Source organism: Apiospora aurea, assembly GCF_038362705.1.
Source record: "Apiospora aurea strain CBS 24483 chromosome Unknown utg000002l_segment0_segment0, whole genome shotgun sequence".
Lineage (NCBI taxonomy): Eukaryota > Fungi > Ascomycota > Sordariomycetes > Amphisphaeriales > Apiosporaceae > Apiospora > Apiospora aurea.
This window is the reverse complement of record NW_027117389.1, coordinates 838,789-858,328: the sequence shown is the minus strand read 5'-3', so window position 1 is coordinate 858,328 and position 19,540 is coordinate 838,789. Positions and strand designations below refer to the sequence as shown.

Here is a 19,540-nt window from a genome sequence, read left to right as displayed (position 1 = left end):
CGTATATGCAGATGCTCATGAGGTGAGTAAGGAAGGAGAATTGATCGTGTCTTATTGCCAAAGGTAGTGTGGTCTGCTGTTACACTATTTTTCCCCTTCACGATGTTCGGTTTCCTGAGTTCTACCATATACTCGTAGGCCCAGAGGCCCGGGCCTATCGCGAACTCGGGATGACAGGGCCGTGACCACCACTCCCGCTGCGACGACCACTGCCAGCCGGCGGAGAAGAGTATGGAGCCCTACCCCACGTCGGCGATCCTATTCACTTACTTGAATTGTGCTGGGAATTTCTTGGTTTGCAAGCCAGCCTTTCTTCCAAACAACGAACCGGCTAAAGAAACACCCCCGACTCCTACCCGACATCACCGCACCGCCATCATGGCCTACCAGTCCCGATTCTTTGCCACGGACGACAGTATGAATTCCTTCTTGTGCGCATGCTAAATTTAACTATTCCCCGTTGGGAATGAAACTGACACGTTCCCCTTCTTCTTTCCAGTCTTGATTACGACGCTCGTCCGCATCCTTGACCACGACACCTGCAAGACCATCCTATCCGAGACCGCCGACGACAAGGTCAAGGACTGCATCGACGAGGGTAACAGTACCGCCCAGCTGCTTAACGACGCGTGGGAGGCCAAGCACGAGACCGAGCCTGGTGAGCCGATATGGATGTGGTATAGCATCGTTTACTACAAGATGGAAGGTATGTACTAAAGCATTTGCAATCATCTCACATCATCCCATTTCCAAAGAAGAAGAAGAAGGAAAAGAAGAATAACCATTCCATGTGATACAGAGATCGTCAAGAAGCAACGCTCTACTGCTCTCTCTCCCATCGCACGCCCTTTCGTTCCTGCCTCGACTATTCCGTCACCCTCTCCCGCTGGCAAGAACAAGGACAAGGTGAGGATCGAGCCAGCGGCCGTTCCAGAGAGAAACGGCGAAGAAAAGGACCTGGTCATGCAGGGCTTCACGAAGAGATGCGAGTCGGGTAACGTCCGCGTTAGCAAGAGTGAGGACAACTGATGGATGTACATTGGATGGAAGGGTTACCAAACTGGGTTATTGGTCTAATCAGGAACAATGGAGTACATCCATAACTAATTATCTTTTCTTTGGTCACTGATTGCAAGGAAATGGGTTCTCGATTATTTTGCGTTCCCTCATGTAACCTAATGCCCCAGTGTTGTTTCGACTGCTGGAGAGGAACACTGACCCAAGCAATTACGCCAACTAACCAAGCTGAATATATAATACCACACAGACTGTCCAGGGCAACAGATCGGACGTGTCTTTTTACTTCAAGGAGAATAGCCTAATTGAAGGACAGTGTAGTAAGATTGGCATCCTAAGAACATCTTCGTCACTGGATATCAACGGGACATGGGACATGACCAAGTGAGCAGGCCGGAGGCGGACTTCAGCGACGCAGAAATTCCCAGAAGCCAGTAGGCTGTAATTACTGAACAACCTCGGGATGGCTGGCGATGGCTAGCAGCGGGACGAAAATCCGGGGTATCCCATTGGGGCTCGGCAGATGGGTGGGTCGAGGGCCTGATGTCAGCGTCGCATTGACACAGGCCTACCAATGGATCGAGAACAAGCTTCTGTCAATGCTACGTGGGCATAACGGAACAAACATGATTACAGTACAGACACGGGATTCCCGGCCATCCGGTAACCTGAAGTCTCTCTCATGGAACGGAGAGATTAGGTTTGCATAACTCGTGCGCCGGCTCCCGGGCTTCCGTGGCCCTTAGCGTGGGAGATCTTCATTCATCTAATTACTCCAATCCTCCACCTAGCACTAGCAGATCCGATGCGGCGACTGCGGGCGGACTTTTACTGCTACGCCGATCGCCGTCTCGCCCTCTTTGCGACAGCGAGCAAACGCCGAGGCCAACGAGCGCCACCTGGCACCAACGGGGCGACTGCAAGGAGACAAGCTTTGACTAAGGCGTGGCTGAAGCTTGTCTCGCGCTTTCGATCCTCACCCCACATCCACATGCCTGTTCCCCTCATGCGCCTGACACATTGCCCACCTCGCTGGGCTGCTGGGCTTTCTGCTGAATAGAGTTGCTGCTTTGGCCGGTTTCGTGTTTTAGGACGGGCCTGTCCTCGATGGCGCCTACGTACTCACCATATGCCGATCTTCGGATGGGCTTTCGCCCAACGAGGGAGCGGCTTTGGCTTCGCTTTTCGAACGGAATGCCGTGCCGAAGCTAGCCCCTACCGATGCCCCAAGACCGCCGTCCGAACGGAGAGCATAAATATCCAGACAGGGCAACCTCCCAATACCGCGGCACTGGAAATCTCGAGACAGAACTAGATACGCCAACCCGTTTGTTCTCTAATAATCACTTCCATATATCCTAACCAACCAAATAATACGACTCACACACCCTGTCATGGCTACTACCACGACGCACGAGCCCGTTTCGACCAACAAACACACCCAACGCCCCGGCGGCGGCAAGAGACTCATCCCCAACATCGTCGACGAGATTGCTAGCCAGGAGCCTCAGCGAGAATGGGCACAGATCCCCGTCTCGTCCGACCCCAAGGATGGCTGGAAAACTGTCACCTTTCAGCAGTTCGCCAACGCCATCAACAGATGCTGTCACTTCATCATTGAGCGAGGCGGCCAAGCGGCCCCGGGGACATTCCCGACGGTTGCCTACATTGGCCCCAACGATGCACGCTACCTGGTAAGTATACCCATCTGGACCCGGGCATGTGAAGCCACCGCACGGCGTAGATTCGGCTGACGGCAATTCTAGATTATTATGATAGCTGCTATCAAGACTGGACGACAGGTATGTTCAAGCGGGTCTGCGGTCGGACTGCATTTCTTCAGCGCCCCGGATACTCGAGTGTGCTTGCGTCCCTTGGGTATTCCTGTGGCTAACCTGACACTCCAGGTCATGTTCGTCTCCCCCGGAATTCACAAGAAGCCCAGCTCAACCTGTTCGATAAGACGGGTTGCAAATACATTGCCTTTCCGGAATCCCACAAGAGTGTCTGCCAGCCCCTGCTGGACGTACGCCAAGATATGAAAGCCATCCACGTCATGCCTCTTGACGCGTACATGGATGAGACGCCGGTGCCACATTACCCCTTCGACAAGACCTTTGAGGAGGCCGAGTGGGATCCCATGGTCATTCTACACACCAGCGGCAGCACCGGCCTCCCGAAACCCGTCGTCGTCCGGCAGGGCATGTTGGCTCTGGCCGATGCCTGGATGGAGGCGCCCGAGTTGGACGGGATGAAGCCCTTTTGGAATGTTTTTGTCAACGGAGCCAAACGTCAGTTTTGCACAAGTAAGCAAATTCTCCAACCCCCAAGCGACATATCAGTGAGTCTAACACAGTAATAAAAGTGCCCATGTTTCATGCGGCGGGTATTTACATGTCCATCTGGGTTTCTCTGTATTACGGGAAGCCTATTGCTCTCGGCATTGCCGATAAGCCCCTATCTGCCGATCTCGTCGCCGAGTCTCTGAAGAATGTCGATGTGCAGGCTGCAGTCCTGCCTCCAGCTATCCTGGAAGACATGAGCCTGGACGACGAGGCGACGAAGTCTCTGGCGAAGCTACACGCCGTAGGATTCGGCGGCGGTAAGTGCTTTCCATTAGAAAAGGCAGTGTGCATATTTTTGAACTGGTAATAACTTGGCGTAGGCAACCTGGCTCAAGAGGCGGGCGAGCGACTCGTCGAGGCTGGGGTGCGCATCGTGAACGTCATCGCTGCTACTGAGTGAGTTATACATATTTTTGTGCACTTTATAATAGCCGAAACTAACGGAGTAAAATCTAGATGTAACATAACCCCTCTCTATTGGAACGACGATCCCAAACTGTGGCACTGGTTCATCTTCCATCCGAACCTCTGCGGCATCGAGTGGCGGAGGCAGAAAGGAGAGACCGACGACGAGGATGTCTACGAACAGGTCTACGTCCGCAGGCACGCCGATCCCAGCGTGCATATCCAAGGCTACTTTTACACATTCCCCGAGGAGAACGAGGTCTCGACCAAGGACCTGTACACGCCGCACCCGACCCTTCCGTATCACTGGCTCCATCACGGCCGAGCCGACGATATCATCGTCTTTTCGAACGGGGAGAAGCTGAACCCTGTCACTATCGAGGGGATAGTAGAGGTGAGTCCAGGGCAATATTCTCCATTCGCTCGCAGCTTTGATATGATACTAATTATTCTGCTTCTCGAAAACAGGATCACCCGCAAGTCAAGGGCGTGGTCGTCGTAGGCGCTTCGCGGTTTCAGCCTGCTATGATCATCGAGCCGGTCACGCAGCCCAAGAGCGACAAGGAGCGCCAAGAGTTGATCGAGAGCGTCTACGTGACCAAGGTGCAAAAGGCCAACGAGCAGTCCGTCGCGCACGGCCGGATCGACCGCGACCACATCATGATCGCGCGCCCGGACAAGCCGTTCCCGCGGGCGGGCAAGGGCACCATCCAGAGGGCGGCGACGGTCAAACTCTACAAGGACGATATTGACGGGCTGTACGACAAGGCGGATCAGGCCTCCGAGGCGAGCACGCCGGAGTTGGACGTGGCTTCTGAGGATGCACTAGCTGCTTCGATCGTGGAGATGTTCCAGTCGCACATTGGGACCTCCAAACTCGAGCCAGATGATGATTTCTTCTCTGCTGGTAAGTTTTCATGTTCTATCGTCCTAAACAAGCTGCGAAATCGCTCGAGGACGGTATCTGACCGAATGGCAATGTGCAGGCATCGACTCGATGCAAGTGATCAAGGCCTCCCGCATCCTCCGAGCCGGCCTAGCCGTCGCTCTGAGCCGCGACATCCCCGCCGCCGACCTGACCACGCGCGTCGTGTACACCAACCCCTCCCCGCGGATGCTCGCGCGCTACATGATGCAGAACCTCGTGGCTTCCGACGGGGCAAACACCGCCGTCAACCCCGAGGCTCAGCACCAGCGCGACATGACGTTCCTCTGGGACAAGTACACGCAGAACTTGATGCCCGAGCCCGCGACGAAACGGCCCGAAGCGTCCGACACCGACCAGACCGTCCTCATCACGGGAACGACGGGCATGCTCGGATCATACATGCTCGACATCATGGCCCGCAGCCCGCGCGTGCGCAAGATCATCTGCCTCAACCGCCCGGACGACGGCGGGGCGGGGAAGCAGACGACCGTGATGCAAGAGCGCGGCCTCGACGGTTCCTACGGCGGCAAGGCCGAGTTCCTACAGATCGACGCGTCGCAGCCGAACCTGGGCCTCAGTAAGGACGTCTACGCCCGCCTGCAGCAGGAGACGGACCGGGTCGTGCTCAACGCGTGGCCGGTCAACTTCAACATGCCGGTCCTGTCCTTCGAGCCGCACATCCGCGGCGTGCGCAACTGGGCCGACTTCGCGGCGACGGCCCGGAAGCGCGCCGCCGTCGTCTTCGTCTCGTCCATCGGCACGGTCGACGGCTGGAAGGCCGGAGGCGAGGTCCCCGAGGCGCGCTTCGAGGATATGAGCCTCGCGCGCGGCGGGTACGGCGCCAGCAAGATGGTCGCGAGTCTCGTGCTCGAGGACGCGTCGCGGGTCGGCGACTTCCCCGCCGCGGCGATCCGGGTCGGGCAGATTGCGGGGCCGGAGCGCGACGCGGGCGTGTGGAATCGGCAGGAGTGGTTGCCGAGCATTGTGGCGAGCAGTCTGTACCTGAAAGCGCTGCCCTCGGACTTGGGCGGGGACGGCGTGGATCGCGTGGACTGGACGCCCGTCGAGCGGATTGCGAATCTGGTGCTCGAGGTGGACGGGATCACGCAGCCCGTCGAGACGGGCACCATCAGCGGCTACTACCACGGCGCGAACCCGTCGGTGACGACGTGGGCGGCGCTGTCGCGGGCGGTGCTGGAGTTCTACGGCAAGGAGCGGCTGCCGGAGACGGTGAGCTTCGCGGAGTGGGTGCGCCGGCTCGAGAAGACGCAGGAGGAGGGCACGGCGAACCTGGCCAAGAACCCGGGCGTCAAGCTGCTGGATACGTACCGGCAGATGGCGAAGCACGGCATAGGGAGCATGGTGATTGATATGACGCGGACCAAGAAGCAGAGTCCGACGATGCGCGGGAGCGAGGCGATTACGCCGGAGCTGATGAAGCAGTGGTGCAAGCATTGGGGGTTCTGATGACAGGAGGTTGGATGATGAATCTGGATGGGTATCATTTCTGTCACTCGCTTCCGGGCAGCTTAGGTACTGGGTATATCAGAATGTAGTGAATGAAAAGTCTGCTTAATCCAATTTGACCATGTCCAGAGGCTCCCAGTTTACACGCTGCATGTCTTATAGGCCAACAATACCCAATGACTTAGATTTCTTTTTTCCGACTTGATCTTTAGATATGATGTAAAGTAGCGCTTTAGAGGACATGTCGGCACTTTGAGATTCAGGGGGTGAACACCAAGGGCGCGTGGTGTAGTAAGTAGCCCATGAGGGTCCCTAGCATAATCGATTCCTATAGACAGAAAACAATGTATTGTCGCTTTCCAATTGCTGAACGTTCCGTGGCTCACCCCTAGTTTTAAGGGGCCTTCTCCTTCCTTTGTAGTGGTTGGCATATCCAAATCCGTCCCAAGCACGAGACTCTTTGTCCCCGGACAATGCAATACAGCGATACCACAAAGCGATCAACACAGCTCCGAATATATAGCAAACGCATCTAAATGAGCTCTTCCTCTCCAATTTAACATTTGGCCTAGATCCCCAGAAATCGGCCTTCTATCTACATACCCTACCATGGCCCAATCACGGTCCACCCCCCTACAATGACATCGGCATCTGCCTCCCCTACCACAACGCCGGCCACGGCAACCAATGGGCCCACGACGAGAAGCTCTACGCCGACGGCTTCCTCCTCGTCGAGGCCGTCTCGCGCAACGAGTTCGTCGTCCAGTCCCTCGGCAACGGGAAGCTGTACCTCAACAAGCTGCTCGAGGGCGGCGGCCAGGACTTCGACGGCCCGCGCCCGCCAGAGCTCAAGGTCTCGACGAGCCCCGCGGGGGCCGGGGCGAGGTTCAGGACAGGGTATGCCAACGACCCGCAGAATATCCCGCCGCCGGATCGGTCAAGGGGGCCGCGGTGGTGGCGCGCCGAGGACTCGGAACACACGGCGATGACGGATGCGACGCAGGGCAGTCGGGGGACGAGGAGACGGAGGACGGGGACGATTATGAGGACGAGGATTGGATGCCGGGGCAGGAGGGGAAGGGCGGGGATGTCAAGATGCGCGGGGGCGGAGGCGATGATGACGGCGAAGAGAAGCCGTGGTGGCACGACATCATGGCCGAAGGCGAGGACGAAGAAGAAGATGCCGCCATGAGCGAAGAAGAACAAGCAGCAGCCGAAGCCGCGGAGCGCGAAAGCCGCGACCTCGAAGTCCTCCTTCCCGCCCACGGGGAATGCTTCGCCAAGCTCGTGTTCTGGCAAAAGCTCCAAGACGACCCCGTCCCCGTCTATTCCTTGTATTTCGAGCACAGCAACGGCGGCACCCTCGCCGGTCTCCGCGACGCCTACCGCGCCGCGCGCCGCCGCGTCCCCGAGCACTTCATCTGGCACGTCGCGGCGCAGCTGGGCGAGGCCCTGGTGCAATTATATAATGAGAGTGTGCCGGATGATGACAGCGCGTTCCCCTTCGCTTCGGACTCGGAGGCTGAAGAGGAGCCGGCGGGAGGCGGAGGAGGAGAGGGAGGGCGCCAGAGGCACACCGTTTATCACCGCGATCTCTTCGCTGCGAACGTCGCGATCCACTACCGCAGCCCCAAGGGCGGCCCCAAGCCCCGCGGCGAACGCACCAACGCCTTCCCCGAGATCCGGCTCGGCGGGTTCGGCCGCGCCTTCATCGAGGGCGACCCCGTCCGACACGTCCGGCCCCGCGCCTGGGACCACGCCGAGGACGCCGAGGACGCGCCGTATCCCCAAGAATGGGAAGACGTCGCGGCCCTCGGCACGATCCTGCGCGAACTCGCGACCACGCACATCATCGCCCCCCACGCCGAGGCGAGCGACAACCACGTCGACCGCATCCGCGTCGCCTGCGCCAACAGCGTCGAGTACGGCCGCAGCAGCGCCCGGTACGACGCCCAAGCGCGCCCGTACTCCAAGGACCTGATCAAGGTGCTCGAAGCCTTCGAATGGGCCGGCATGACCGAGCACCCCGAGCTCCGCCTCCGCGACGCGCGCGCCGACGGGACCTTTGGTTACCAGGACCTCCCGCCCATGCGCTGGGTTGCGGACACGCTGCTGCCGATGGCGCGGAGCATCGTCCAATTCCAGGACCGGTTCATGTCCTGGGGCGCCAGCAGCAGCAAAGAAGACCCGGAGGAGCTCACCTACCGAAACCTGGACGTGTCGTGGACGAAGCCGGGCCGGCTGATGCCGTTCGTCTGCGGTGACTTTGGCGCGTCCGCGCACGGGGTCGCGGTGCTGAAGCGGGTGCAGGCGCTGCTGGGGCGGTGGGACGGCGTGCGCGGCAAGCCGTACGAGTTCGTGGAAGTCAACTTCCCGTCGCCCAAGGTGTCGCTCGTCCTCAGTGCCAGGAGAAAAGGGGACCCCGAGAGGGAGAAGCTGGCGCCGCATTTGGAGGCGGCGCTGCGGGAGCCTACAGTTGCTGTTGCTGCTCCTACCTCTGGTAGTTGTAGCAGTCCCGACAGCGAGGGCGACAGAAGCGGCAGGCTGAAGCGGGCGAGGCATCATTAATAAAGGTCGGCTCCTGGACCGACGTGGAACGGTAGTGTAATACGGTAGTGTAATATACAATATGAGAGACTGTATCTAACTGTTAATCGACATACATGCGCGCGCTTGTTTGATTGACTTCGTCGAAGCACAGTACCGTCAACAAAGGAAAGTGAACAGATCGACGTGGCCTGTAATTCGTCTTACGACCAGAATCCTTGATAGCGACAGCGCTGTTTCCCCATTCCATGCTGCAATGTATGCAACGTATGGATCAGTAATTATCAGTACCACTGGCATAATGTTTATTCCATGACATATAATGGTGACTCAGTCGAACATAACGGCTATCCAAGAATGGATGAAACGCTTGATCGGACAGATCGGGAACCAGTTGGTCGTTCATGAAAGGAAGTATTGTGCCAGAAGAAGCATTCTCGCCATTAGTGAGATAATAAAATCTGGTATTCGGACAAGTACAGCAAGGCAGTGTCCTTACATATCGCACATCCAGCATTCAACCCGACATCCCTACAAACGTTCCATCGCTCCCCCGTTTTCCTATTACCAATACCACCCCCTATCAAGGTGCATGATCATCAATAACATCCATAAAATCAAGGTCCCGAATAATCGAGCTCATCCCATCCGAACTCTCTCCGCCAGCACCACCGCGGCGACTCCCCGTCCTGCTGCTGCTCCTCAGCTCCAGCGGCGCAGGGTGGTCCCGCCGCAGGCTCCGGCTCGGCAACCGCTGCGGCGGACTGTCGTCGAGATTCAAAAAGCCACCGTGGCCCGCCATGCTCGCGCTCAAGGGCAGCGGCAAGGGTGGAATTGGTTTTCCTCCGTTATTGTTCAAATTACCGTCACTCCGTATACTTTGGCCGCGCGTAGGCCAACCCGCCGCCGTCGCTTCGCCGCTACTGCTCGCCGCCGAATCTTCGCTCTCGTCCACGCGACCGACCGAGGGTGGCACGCCGAAAGTAGCGTAGCTCCGCACACTCTTGCTCCCATCGCGGCTCTGCGGCGGCGGCGGCAGCGGTATCGTGGGCCCCACCGTCCTAGGGCTATACTGGCCGCCTCCTCCACCATACGCAGAGGACGGCGTGCGCGCGCCGCTGTGAGAACCCGTACGTTCACGGGAGTAGTGGTAATAATCGTCATCGGACACGGCGCTCATGGCCGAGGAGCCGCCCCACGTAGTCGGCGGCCCGTCGACCGACGTGTTGGACGACCAGTTGCTGCGCGTCGCCGTCGAAGAGCGGCCCGTATGCCATCCGGATCCGCGACTCGCCGTCGTCGCGGGAGTGCCAAGCGGTGGCGAGGGGAAATCGCGATAGGGATTGCTCCGGGGGGAGAAGCAATGCTGCTGTTGGTATTGCTGATGCCTTTTATTACTGCCGTTGCCGCCACTACCTTGCATCATGCCCTGTGCTTGTTGATGTTGCTTCTGTCCGCGCGCCTGGGCGCGCATCATTCGCATGACCGGACTTCTTGGGTCATCATCAACCCCGCCCCCCCGACGTGACCGAGGCATCAGACTCGGCGCCGCCATTATGACCGGCGCCGCCCCAAGCGCGAGGCGCAAGCCAGCAATAAGAGAGTTCATGCGCGGCCTCGGGGGCGGGCGACGCGACGCCCTTCCAGGGCGGGGTCTTGGTTCCCTTGAGGCGAGGCGAGAGGTGGTAGGCGACGTCGTCACGGTAGCGGATATTGGGCGCATCGACCGAGACCGAGGCCAGGGTCTGCAGAATGGCGTAGATCAGCACCCAGCGGCCGCGGCGGGCGAGTGACGGGTCGACGGCGCCCACCTGATCACGCTTTTCAAATCGGACGAAGCCGTCGACCAGCGGCGACGGGACCAGGTCCGAGCCGAGGGTATAGATGTTGGTGGCCTCGGTGTAGGCGAGCTGGACGCGGCGCTCCAGGATGCGTTCGTCGGCCCCACCACGGTTGTTGTTCTTGTCTTTGTCCTTGTCGCTCTTCTTCGACTTCCCACTGCTGGCGCTTCCGCTTTGGGCCGTGGGCAAAATCGATTCGGGTACGAGAGGATAAGGATGGGGAATATGTGGAAATCGGAGGCGGTTATCCCACTCGATTAACATGTCCGTAAGGGGCAGATCGTAGGTATCGGGGTCAAATGCCCTGTTACCACTTTCGGACACCATCATCCATTTCCGGCTGCTTCGGGTTTCTGATTCATCCCAGACAATGTCTCGATTGACGAGGTAATCGTATAAGGAACCAAAGTCCTTCTGTAGGGTCTGTGCCACACTCCTGGTGAGCCACATATCTTCGCCATCGGACGTCGTTGCTCCCGAGGCGGGTGGCGGCCAGCGCCCATAGAGGCCTGTGTAGTGGTCCTTGATGAACTCCTGCAGCCGGTCTGTCGCGGCTCTGGCCGGCCCATTGGTGACGGGACCCGAGGAGGGCCAGGTGTCACCGTAGCCAAAATCGCACAATCGCTCCTCTGCGGCCTGTACACGGAGCTGGCACTCCAGACAAGCACGTTCCAGTAGCGCTCGAGTAATCGGGGTGATATACTTGAAGTCGGCACAGCCTTCCAGTCGAGAGTACATGCCGGCACTGTGAAGAAACGCTTCGCGCCAACCCTCTTCCCACCTGACTTCGGGCTTCTCAGACCACGCCAGGAGGGATACTGCTGTCTCTGGATCGTTGCGGGCGTCATCAATGCCGCGAGCAGATATGTAATTGAGTATCGTACCCACGTTGTCGGCCTCTGGGGGCATATACGTGTCAAGCCGGTCATGTAAGTCGGAAAGTGCTTGATGCAGCGAGAGCCCGACTAGAGAAGCATGGTAAAGCAGGGCAAACACATTGCGGGTGGTAATGGCATGACGATGCGCATCCAGTCTGTTCAAGTTGGGGGAGTTGGGAAGTACATCTCATATGAGATTTGGCCGTCCGCGTCGGCGAGGCTGGCATCCTCTGACATGGGTGGCGTTGGCTGACCATTGCGACCCATGCCGTAGCCGGTACACGTCTGATCCCCATTTATGCCATGCTTTTGGAGCATTGGAGGAGCCCCGTCAGGTGATTGCGACATGTAAATATCATCATCGGTAGACCCTTCTCGGAGAAGGGTGACGAGAAACCTCGACTCAGTAGCCTCGATAATATGCGACGAAAGTCGGAAAGATGGATTGGCTCTAGGACTCTGTCCCCGATGGCCAAAGAATACGAGAACGTCGCCATTGGGATCCCATAGTTCGGGATCCTTGCGCAGCTTGTTCCAGCGCTGCACTGGCCTGCCAGCCCCTATCCACCGTTTGGTCACGGGCGATGCCGCTGCTGACGGCAACGGCGGCAGTGTCGATGGCGGTGGCGGCGACATGTACCCCGGGTCAAATTGATTCGGTAAAGGAGGTACGTCGCTCGAGCCTGGACTGCTCATTGGTTCTTGGCCTGGTCGTATTGTTGCCGACGACTGTGGTCGAAGCTCTTCTCCCCTCTTCGACTTCTTGCCAAAACCGAGTGCTTTGGAAAGGCCTTTGCGCACGCCATCACTTCGCTTGTCTATCGCACTGCGCAGGCCCGACCTCTCGATTCCCGAGACATCCTCCGTCCTGATTGTGGGCTTTCTCGGTCTTGCATATGCGTAATCTTGCAGATGATCTTGGTATCCCATGCCATCCCGCCTACCTCCAAAGCCCCCGCTATTTTGACTGCCGCTGCTTTGATTGCTGAAGTTGGTCAGTTCCTCGCGGAGTCCCATCGGGTCTGCCTCCCGGATCGGCTCTGAGAACTTCAGGAACCTTGCATTCGTGGTACCATATCCGGTCCTGTGGGGCATGGGGTAGTCGCTAATGGTGGCATCATCTCGTTCTGAACTCCTGGAGCTGCCTGTCGATTTGGCCCGTCCTCGTGTGGCCACGCCGCCCTTCTCAGTGGCCTTCGTCTCTTTGATCTTCCTTGCATAGGCGCTTCTTCCAGACATCGCGGGTTGGGGTGCGCCGGGTCGGTCGCGGGAGCTGATCCGAAATGTTCAAGGGTCGTCTGGATCAGGGCCTCGATCTTCACGAAAACTCTAGGCAGTGGCCCACCTTCGACACGGTGAAGAACAGGAGAAACAAGGGGAACGTCGATAGAAGGGCTGCCCGCTATGCCCACGAAAATCTCTCTTGTTATACTTCTTCCAGTGCTGAGACGGTCGGGGTAGGTAAAGTCATATGCAAGCGACCGGGTCTGGGTACCGTCGTTGGTCAGCTTCGTCGGGTTGTTTTACGAGTGGTCGGTGTTATAAAAATAGCTTAAGGGGGTGAACACGACAACACTATATCTTGAACAGGGAAGAACATTGGATGACGAACTGGAGGAGATTGAGCTGAGACAGTCTCTAAAGATAGACCCAAACGTCTATATAATCGTTTGACTGAAGGTTTCAGATGATGCGATCATCTTCAAGCAGCTCCGTGTGCTGTGGTGCTTTTGCTTTTGTTTGGGCTGGACCTGTGTAGCTTGCCAACTTTGGAGGTACTATTCCTTTTCGATGTGGTGAGGCGTTCCGGAAGATCCAGTTGCACCAATGCTGCCACGCCGCAAACAATTTAGTGTAGCAAAGTCCAGCAGAGCAGCGAATATCAACGTTGCGGATGAGAAAACATGACTCCCCGAATGTGCCTAGTGCATGACACCAGAGGGGATAAGTGAGCGGCACGAGCCAGACATATGTACGACAGCTCCAGTTTGACAGCATCTCATGCCAGGCACGAGATGGGACAGGAACAAGGTTCGGGTCAGTATCTTGCAACAGCTGGGTGCGTAAGCAACGCAGAGAATCCTTGCCGCATGCAAGTCCTCTCGGGTTGATAAGATATCCAAGTCCAGTAGGGAGTCATTCCTACCTGTCATGGCTGGAGGAGCTAGCAGTCCTCCAGCGCGGCGGGCACTATTGGAGACCCTGAAGATCGCCGTCTGATTGGGCGATCAAATGCCTATCAGGGAACCCCGGCTGCTGGGCGAGAACCAGGTCGTATTGCAACATTGGAAGCGAAGAAACCTATCACATCGCCAATTCGCCGGCTTGGCTTTGTGCATGTATTGGGCATCGTTGTAGTTGAAGTGGCTTTTCGATCCCGGTGGGCAAATGAGTTCTAGGCGCAACGCCTTCGGACAAGCCTTGGCCAACCGTTGACTTTACAATGGCACGCAGGTCAGCTCATACGAGGGCTTCCCTGTGAGCCGTGACTGGCCAGCCGAGGGTCCGTGATTTCGCCAGAGCAGAAACAATGGCAAGGAGCTTCCACCAGTGATGACGCTGCCTAGCCGTGTTTGTTGCCGTACCCTTCCACGAAGAAGCGTGCCGTATTCCTCCACATCCGCACGCTCAAGCAATCATTCGACAGTTGAGGAATCAGGACCCAAGATCGCGATAGGACAGGAGCCTGGGATTGATAGGAAACAGACGCGACTTCCGCTTCTGGATAGCCTTGAGCAAGGTCGTACGACGAGTCCAGGTGTAGTGCAACTGCGGGCGGTCGCGGGGAATTTTTCCCAGCATCCAACATCCACCAATGGTTAGGTTAGAGCTCCGACTCCAAGGTCGCACCGTCTGACTGTCACTGTACCAGGGCAGAGATAGGCTGCATGGCCGCTAGCCGTTTGCCATGGATGATTCCAGGGTGCAGGGTACTATGGTTGGCGGATGCTGAGCAGCTAGGGATGTCGGAACAGGGAAGGGCTGGCGAGTATATTGACAGGTCCTTGAGCCACCAACAAATAAGAACCTTCCAATTGGGATTTTAATGAGCGTGACAGTAATTAAGAAGTGCAAATGCAGGGTCGTAACGCGTTTGTTTTATTGTGTTCCTGGCGGAGGATTTGGGGATAAGGAAGAGAAAGCATGAACGAGGCATGGATGTACTTGGAGGTTTTGGTTTGAAAATTTCCACTGGCACAATGGGCAGGCCACCACCATGTGCAAATGTTCGCTGTCCCCATCCATCTCAACGGCCTGCCTTGTTCGTGTATCTACTTTGGTAAGTGTACTCCGAACAAAAAGAAAAGAGAGAGAAAAGAAGAAGAAGAAAAGTTGCAGTCGTGTTTCGGTCGCTTGTAGTAAATTTGACCTGTTTTCAGCTGTCGATGATTGCATATCACTCGCATTCATCGATTGATGAACTGGAAGGGAAATAGACTGACCTGAAGCCACTGATCGATCTTTGCATCAGCAAACCAGCCATCTGCGGCTTGGCCTACAAAACAAATAATACAAACAGCTGCGCTAGAAGATACGCCGGAAAACAAAGATCATCAGCTTCAATCCTCCAACCACCCACGGATAGACCAAATTCTCACTGCATATGGCCCATGATTAGCCAGACTGTTCTGGTGTTCTCAACGGGTGGCGGAAGCCATTGCCGGCCTTCTCCAGGTAGCATCTCGTCGGGCTCAATGTAACTCTCCTTTTTCCGATGCCCGATCTTGTTTCGCTTGGTTCACCGTGGTGGTTTCCCAAGCAAGTAAGGCATTGCAACGTGACGGAGCAGCGTGGGATTTGCTGGCACCATAAAGAGGGGTGCGAAGATGTCGCCAGTGTCCGGTGTGCGTGCTTGATTTCAGTGACCATCAGTGGGAGGAGCCGCAAGCAACTAACCAAACGCTATCCCTTGCCTGGCAGTAGGGGCGCCGCCTCGGCTCGGTTCGTTCGGTTCTTTCGTCATTCCTCGCAAACATTTTGGGCCTAAGCCATGAAACAGTATGAAACAACACAAGCAAACACGCATCATTGGCCGTGTGCCACCGGCTTAAGGACCAAATGCACATGAAATGGAGTGTTCGTGATAGAGGCTTTTCCAGATGCAGGCGGAGAGGCGATGTGACGTTTTGCGGCACAAGGGGAAGTGGGAAGGCTGGCCCAGGGAAGGGAACCAATCTACGCGCCGGTCTCCTCAGTGGCTTTTTGTGGTGAAACTGGTGGAAGCAAGTGTCTCAGTTCGCTTGCTGCGATATCTAAGACACCCCCGCGCCAGTCACAGCTTGCACCGGCACGCCGTGATTAAGAAGGCTTTGTTGCCGGCCGGCTGCACCACTGGAAAGACGGCGCGCGCAGGCGAGATATCACGTACCTATGATCGAGCGACGGCTACCTGCAACACGACTCCACTGCTGCAACTGCAGGTGAATATTCCGATAGGCCCAGCCAGGCCTGCCTCCGTGCCGCGATGCTTGCTTACTTTGCCTATGCAGTCAGCAATAGTGCTATCGCGACGGGCTGGGTTGGGCGCAGGCAACAAACAGGCAAGTGATTTTCGTTGTCGAAAACCCCAACCCCTAGGCCATGACCATAACAACAAAACACTCGGCTTTGGCATTACCATTTACACATTCAATCTATACGCGCAATGCACGTATTATCTGATTCAATATCCTTCGTCGTTTCCGTGTTGTAACTGGCTGGAGGTTACCGTCAGCGATTTCCACACACAATATACGAGGTGCATGGAGATCATTGAGGCCGGCTGATTAACCCCGCGCTGCAAGCAGCACCGTAGTCTCCAGGTAGGACCCTGTATCCATTCCCGTAGTGCCCGAGTCGCTGGGAGACACCTGGGGAACTGGAAAGGGATCACAGGACGGAGTATTGCGGATCAAATTTCACTATGGTCCAATGCACCTGGAGTGAAATTAAGACAAACCTGATTCGACTGGATGCATATGCTCTGCTTAGTCTGACGCGAATACTTTTCGATTCTAGCTGACCGGTAATCTGTTGCCAACCGACGGTAGTTGATATTAGTGCCAATCTCTTGCGCGTTGTCATCTGCAAGGGGCTCAACTCCAAGGGCTGCTGCAATCTCGGCTACAAACCAGTGGCCAGGCGACCTCCAGACTGTAGTCAAAGCGACAAAAGTCAACAACTCTTATAATTCTTACTACATTCATTGCATGGTCACACAGATTCGAGCATATTATCCTGACTGGCAGCCTTGGCAATTCCATCTTGCTGGGATAAGCCAGAAATGTAACAAAGTGCCTCGCAGTCGTACCAACAAAGTAGCCAACATGCCGCCCTAATAGAATAACAGATTCCAAAAGAAAATCAAAAATAAGCTTCTTCTTGTACCAATTGGTCCTCACTGTCATCCTACGGCTGAATACACATTGCCAGCCTGCTGGGAAAATTGGGAGATATGTCTTCTTGGATTGCATCGTGGGCAGTACGCCTCCGATGATTCGACACGAGCAACTGCCTTGCGAGGCAGGCCCGTCGGGAAGACTTTGTATCAACATAACTCGAGCGACATCATAAGGCGTGCCGAGACCAGTATGTGACCATCGGGAACGTCCTCCATATTGGTGACATAGCTTCAGTCAAACACCAAGTTTATTCCACGAGTCGGTTTGCTCCGGGCATGTGAGCTCTGCCTGGAAGTGTGTGGAAGACACGAGACATACTATACTGCCCAGGGAAGCGACGGTGAAGTCTTGTAAAGTGACGGAGGTCGTATACGATGAGACGCTGGTTCACGCTGCATCCTAATTTCGCATTACTAGTCTTCGGCTTCTTCACGCAGGCAAAGGGATCTAGCTTCAGACCTGGAAACCACGCCAGTTTACGAAGAGAATATCAACGTCATCAAAACTGTATGGTACGGCACGGCAGACTATCATGAGAGATCCCGCGTTCACGCCGTTCCAATACGTAAGGTACATTGGCAACACTGCATCATTGCCTACTACAGCCACCGACCCATTCCTCATCTCACAAATATCCTACCCCCCTTCTCAGTCCCAGCTGATGACATATGTCCGACTGAGGCTGACATAGAGACCCAGGTCTCAATCAAACCACCATGGCTAGTATTTGCAATATAGCGAAAAGCCCGCCCGCCGGGACCAAAGCCTCCATAGAAGAAGGCCTGCGCAGCGGCTGCCAAGCCGCCTTGAAGATATGTTAGAGCCATTCCACAATGGCCAATGGTGTGAGGGAAGCGATTACCTGCTATAATCCCAACGGACCCAAAGCCCAGCAAGGCAAGAAGCGAAGATAAGATCCAGCCGAACATTATGTAAGACGGTATCGGTGACACAGATGACGTTGTTGATAGGCTCAAGTACGTTTAGGGGATTTCAGTGATAGATAATTGGAAATGGTATTGTGGTAGGTGGAACATGGAGAGATGTTTCAATCGAGTTGGAGGATGATGGTGGAACGTTTATATGTCTGCCTCTTCAACAGACTCAGGCGCTTGATCCTCGACTCCTCGACTAGCAAGTCTCTTGTCTTCGGGTGTCAAGTCTTCTATAAGTTTCATCTTTTCTCAACTTGCACACAGTATGCATTGAGAAATGGGAAGGGCGGGAGGATACGTTCGTCGATGCTTCTCTTCCCCAACATGGCTTGCATAACCCGCCCGTTTGGTCGGCCTCCTGCATTGCAAACGCAGATATGGGGTCCAAGACATGTGAAGCAATCCGTCATCATCTGGGATGACCAGTTCCTCTCGATCTATCTACCAATGGTAATGGGGATGGTACTTTACGGGTTGGGTAGAACCCCGACAGGCCTTCCCGTCCGACATGCAGATTGCAGAGACTTTGAAAAGATCACTCGTTTGCCGCTTTGGTTCGTACGCATTCTAATAATCCGAATGCGTTATCGAACTGACAGGAAGGCGTCGGGATCGATGATGCATATATAGTGGCAAGCGCTTGGTGCTTCATCTGGCACGAAGTGCAACATGCAGAGCACCGCAATTACTGCACGTCATGTATATTTACCAACAACACCAATAACGAAGAAAAAGCCAATGAAGTATATTTAGGTACTGCATAAATACGATGCTATTGTTACCATACCATGGATATCTAGTAAAACCGCGATGGTTCCCAAAAGCTACCCATGCCTACAAACCACCCAATCCAGGCAAGGCCGCTTGCCTCTTGCGTGGTGAGCGATGGGTTTACTCTCGCAACGAGGTGGCTGGGAGTGGTTCCCGGACACTGGCGGAGGTATAGGATGTCGGGCCCCACGATATTTGGACATACGCGTTCCATCTGATGCTCAGTGCCACTTCAGCCATCATGCGCATATGGCGTACGACGGCGCCAGCATCCGGCGGCCGAAAGGCATGTCCCACGAACTGAGCTTCTAGCTCGATCATCCTCAGGCCCCTGAAATAAGCCTGGAGTAATTCCACGATGTGACTGATTTTCCAAGGGCCACCACCTCCCACGCAAGAGCCAGTGCATTCGCATTCGGCGTCGCACTTGCTCACAAGCTGTATTCTCCTGATGTACTCGATCGTGTTGTCGAGGAGGTCGAAGCTGTTGCAAAATACGTAGAGTACAAGATGCTCCAGGGTGTACGCCCTGTCGATGCGCCGGCCCTGGGCCTGCCTCCGGGAATAATTAACATCGGGTACAGTCGCGTCGCGAACCCGGAAGGTGTTCTCTGAGTAGAGCACCTTGGCGGCCTCCGCATGAACCTGTTTGCTCGTTCGGAGTAGCCTAGCGTCGAGGGGCAAGGGTTTATACGCTTGCATTCCTTCGTACACTACGGGCATGCCGTCGCAGTACCCCAGGAGGCGCAACGGTATCGGATCTGGAGCCAGGACAAGCTGTCTGTATATCATATCTCGGAGTTCTCTGGGTAGCCCCCAAAAGCCTCGATCCATTTTCCATTTGTGCGTTACCGGGTGTTGACAAAACTGCTGGTGTAACCTTATACCTTGTTAGCTGCTCGACGATGATTCCCTTATCACTACAGCAGGTGTTACATATGAGGTGTAATAAACGAAATAGGTGTAATATGTGAAGTGGGTGTAATGAACGAAGTAGGTGTATTCGCGTTGCCTAGTAGAACCCG

At 55.8% G+C, this 19,540-nt stretch overlaps 6 protein-coding genes across 6 annotated transcripts; 3 read left to right on the top strand and 3 right to left on the bottom strand.

Moving 5' to 3' along the window:
* Positions 1 to 378: 378 nt before the first annotated feature.
* PG986_002666 (uncharacterized protein) lies at positions 379 to 1,029 on the top strand (the record flags this gene model as incomplete). Its single annotated transcript, XM_066838888.1, has 3 exons — positions 379 to 415; positions 500 to 706; positions 800 to 1,029. 3 exons carry the CDS (start codon positions 379 to 381, stop codon positions 1,027 to 1,029), a joined length of 474 nt encoding a protein of 157 aa, XP_066703952.1.
* A 1,382-nt stretch (positions 1,030 to 2,411) lies between these two features.
* On the top strand, positions 2,412 to 6,162 carry PG986_002665 (nonribosomal peptide synthetase; the record flags this gene model as incomplete). Its single annotated transcript, XM_066838887.1, has 8 exons — positions 2,412 to 2,711; positions 2,784 to 2,895; positions 2,925 to 3,323; positions 3,383 to 3,619; positions 3,683 to 3,758; positions 3,819 to 4,161; positions 4,236 to 4,674; positions 4,754 to 6,162. 8 exons carry the CDS (start codon positions 2,412 to 2,414, stop codon positions 6,160 to 6,162), a joined length of 3,315 nt encoding a protein of 1,104 aa, XP_066703951.1.
* A 687-nt stretch (positions 6,163 to 6,849) lies between these two features.
* Positions 6,850 to 8,730, top strand: PG986_002664 (uncharacterized protein; the record flags this gene model as incomplete). Its single annotated transcript, XM_066838886.1, has 1 exon — positions 6,850 to 8,730. The coding sequence occupies one exon, from the start codon at positions 6,850 to 6,852 to the stop codon at positions 8,728 to 8,730; it is 1,881 nt and encodes a 626-aa protein (XP_066703950.1).
* Positions 8,731 to 9,292: 562 nt separating this feature from the next.
* Positions 9,293 to 10,192, bottom strand: PG986_002663 (uncharacterized protein; the record flags this gene model as incomplete). The annotated part of the gene is made up of 1 exon (XM_066838885.1): positions 9,293 to 10,192. One exon carries the CDS (start codon positions 10,190 to 10,192, stop codon positions 9,293 to 9,295), a length of 900 nt encoding a protein of 299 aa, XP_066703949.1.
* A 22-nt stretch (positions 10,193 to 10,214) lies between these two features.
* On the bottom strand, positions 10,215 to 12,667 carry PG986_002662 (uncharacterized protein; the record flags this gene model as incomplete). The annotated part of the gene is made up of 2 exons (XM_066838884.1): positions 10,215 to 11,583; positions 11,613 to 12,667. 2 exons carry the CDS (start codon positions 12,665 to 12,667, stop codon positions 10,215 to 10,217), a joined length of 2,424 nt encoding a protein of 807 aa, XP_066703948.1.
* A 5,968-nt stretch (positions 12,668 to 18,635) lies between these two features.
* On the bottom strand, positions 18,636 to 19,349 carry PG986_002661 (uncharacterized protein; the record flags this gene model as incomplete). The annotated part of the gene is made up of 1 exon (XM_066838883.1): positions 18,636 to 19,349. The coding sequence occupies one exon, from the start codon at positions 19,347 to 19,349 to the stop codon at positions 18,636 to 18,638; it is 714 nt and encodes a 237-aa protein (XP_066703947.1).
* Between the last annotated feature and the right edge of the window lie 191 nt (positions 19,350 to 19,540).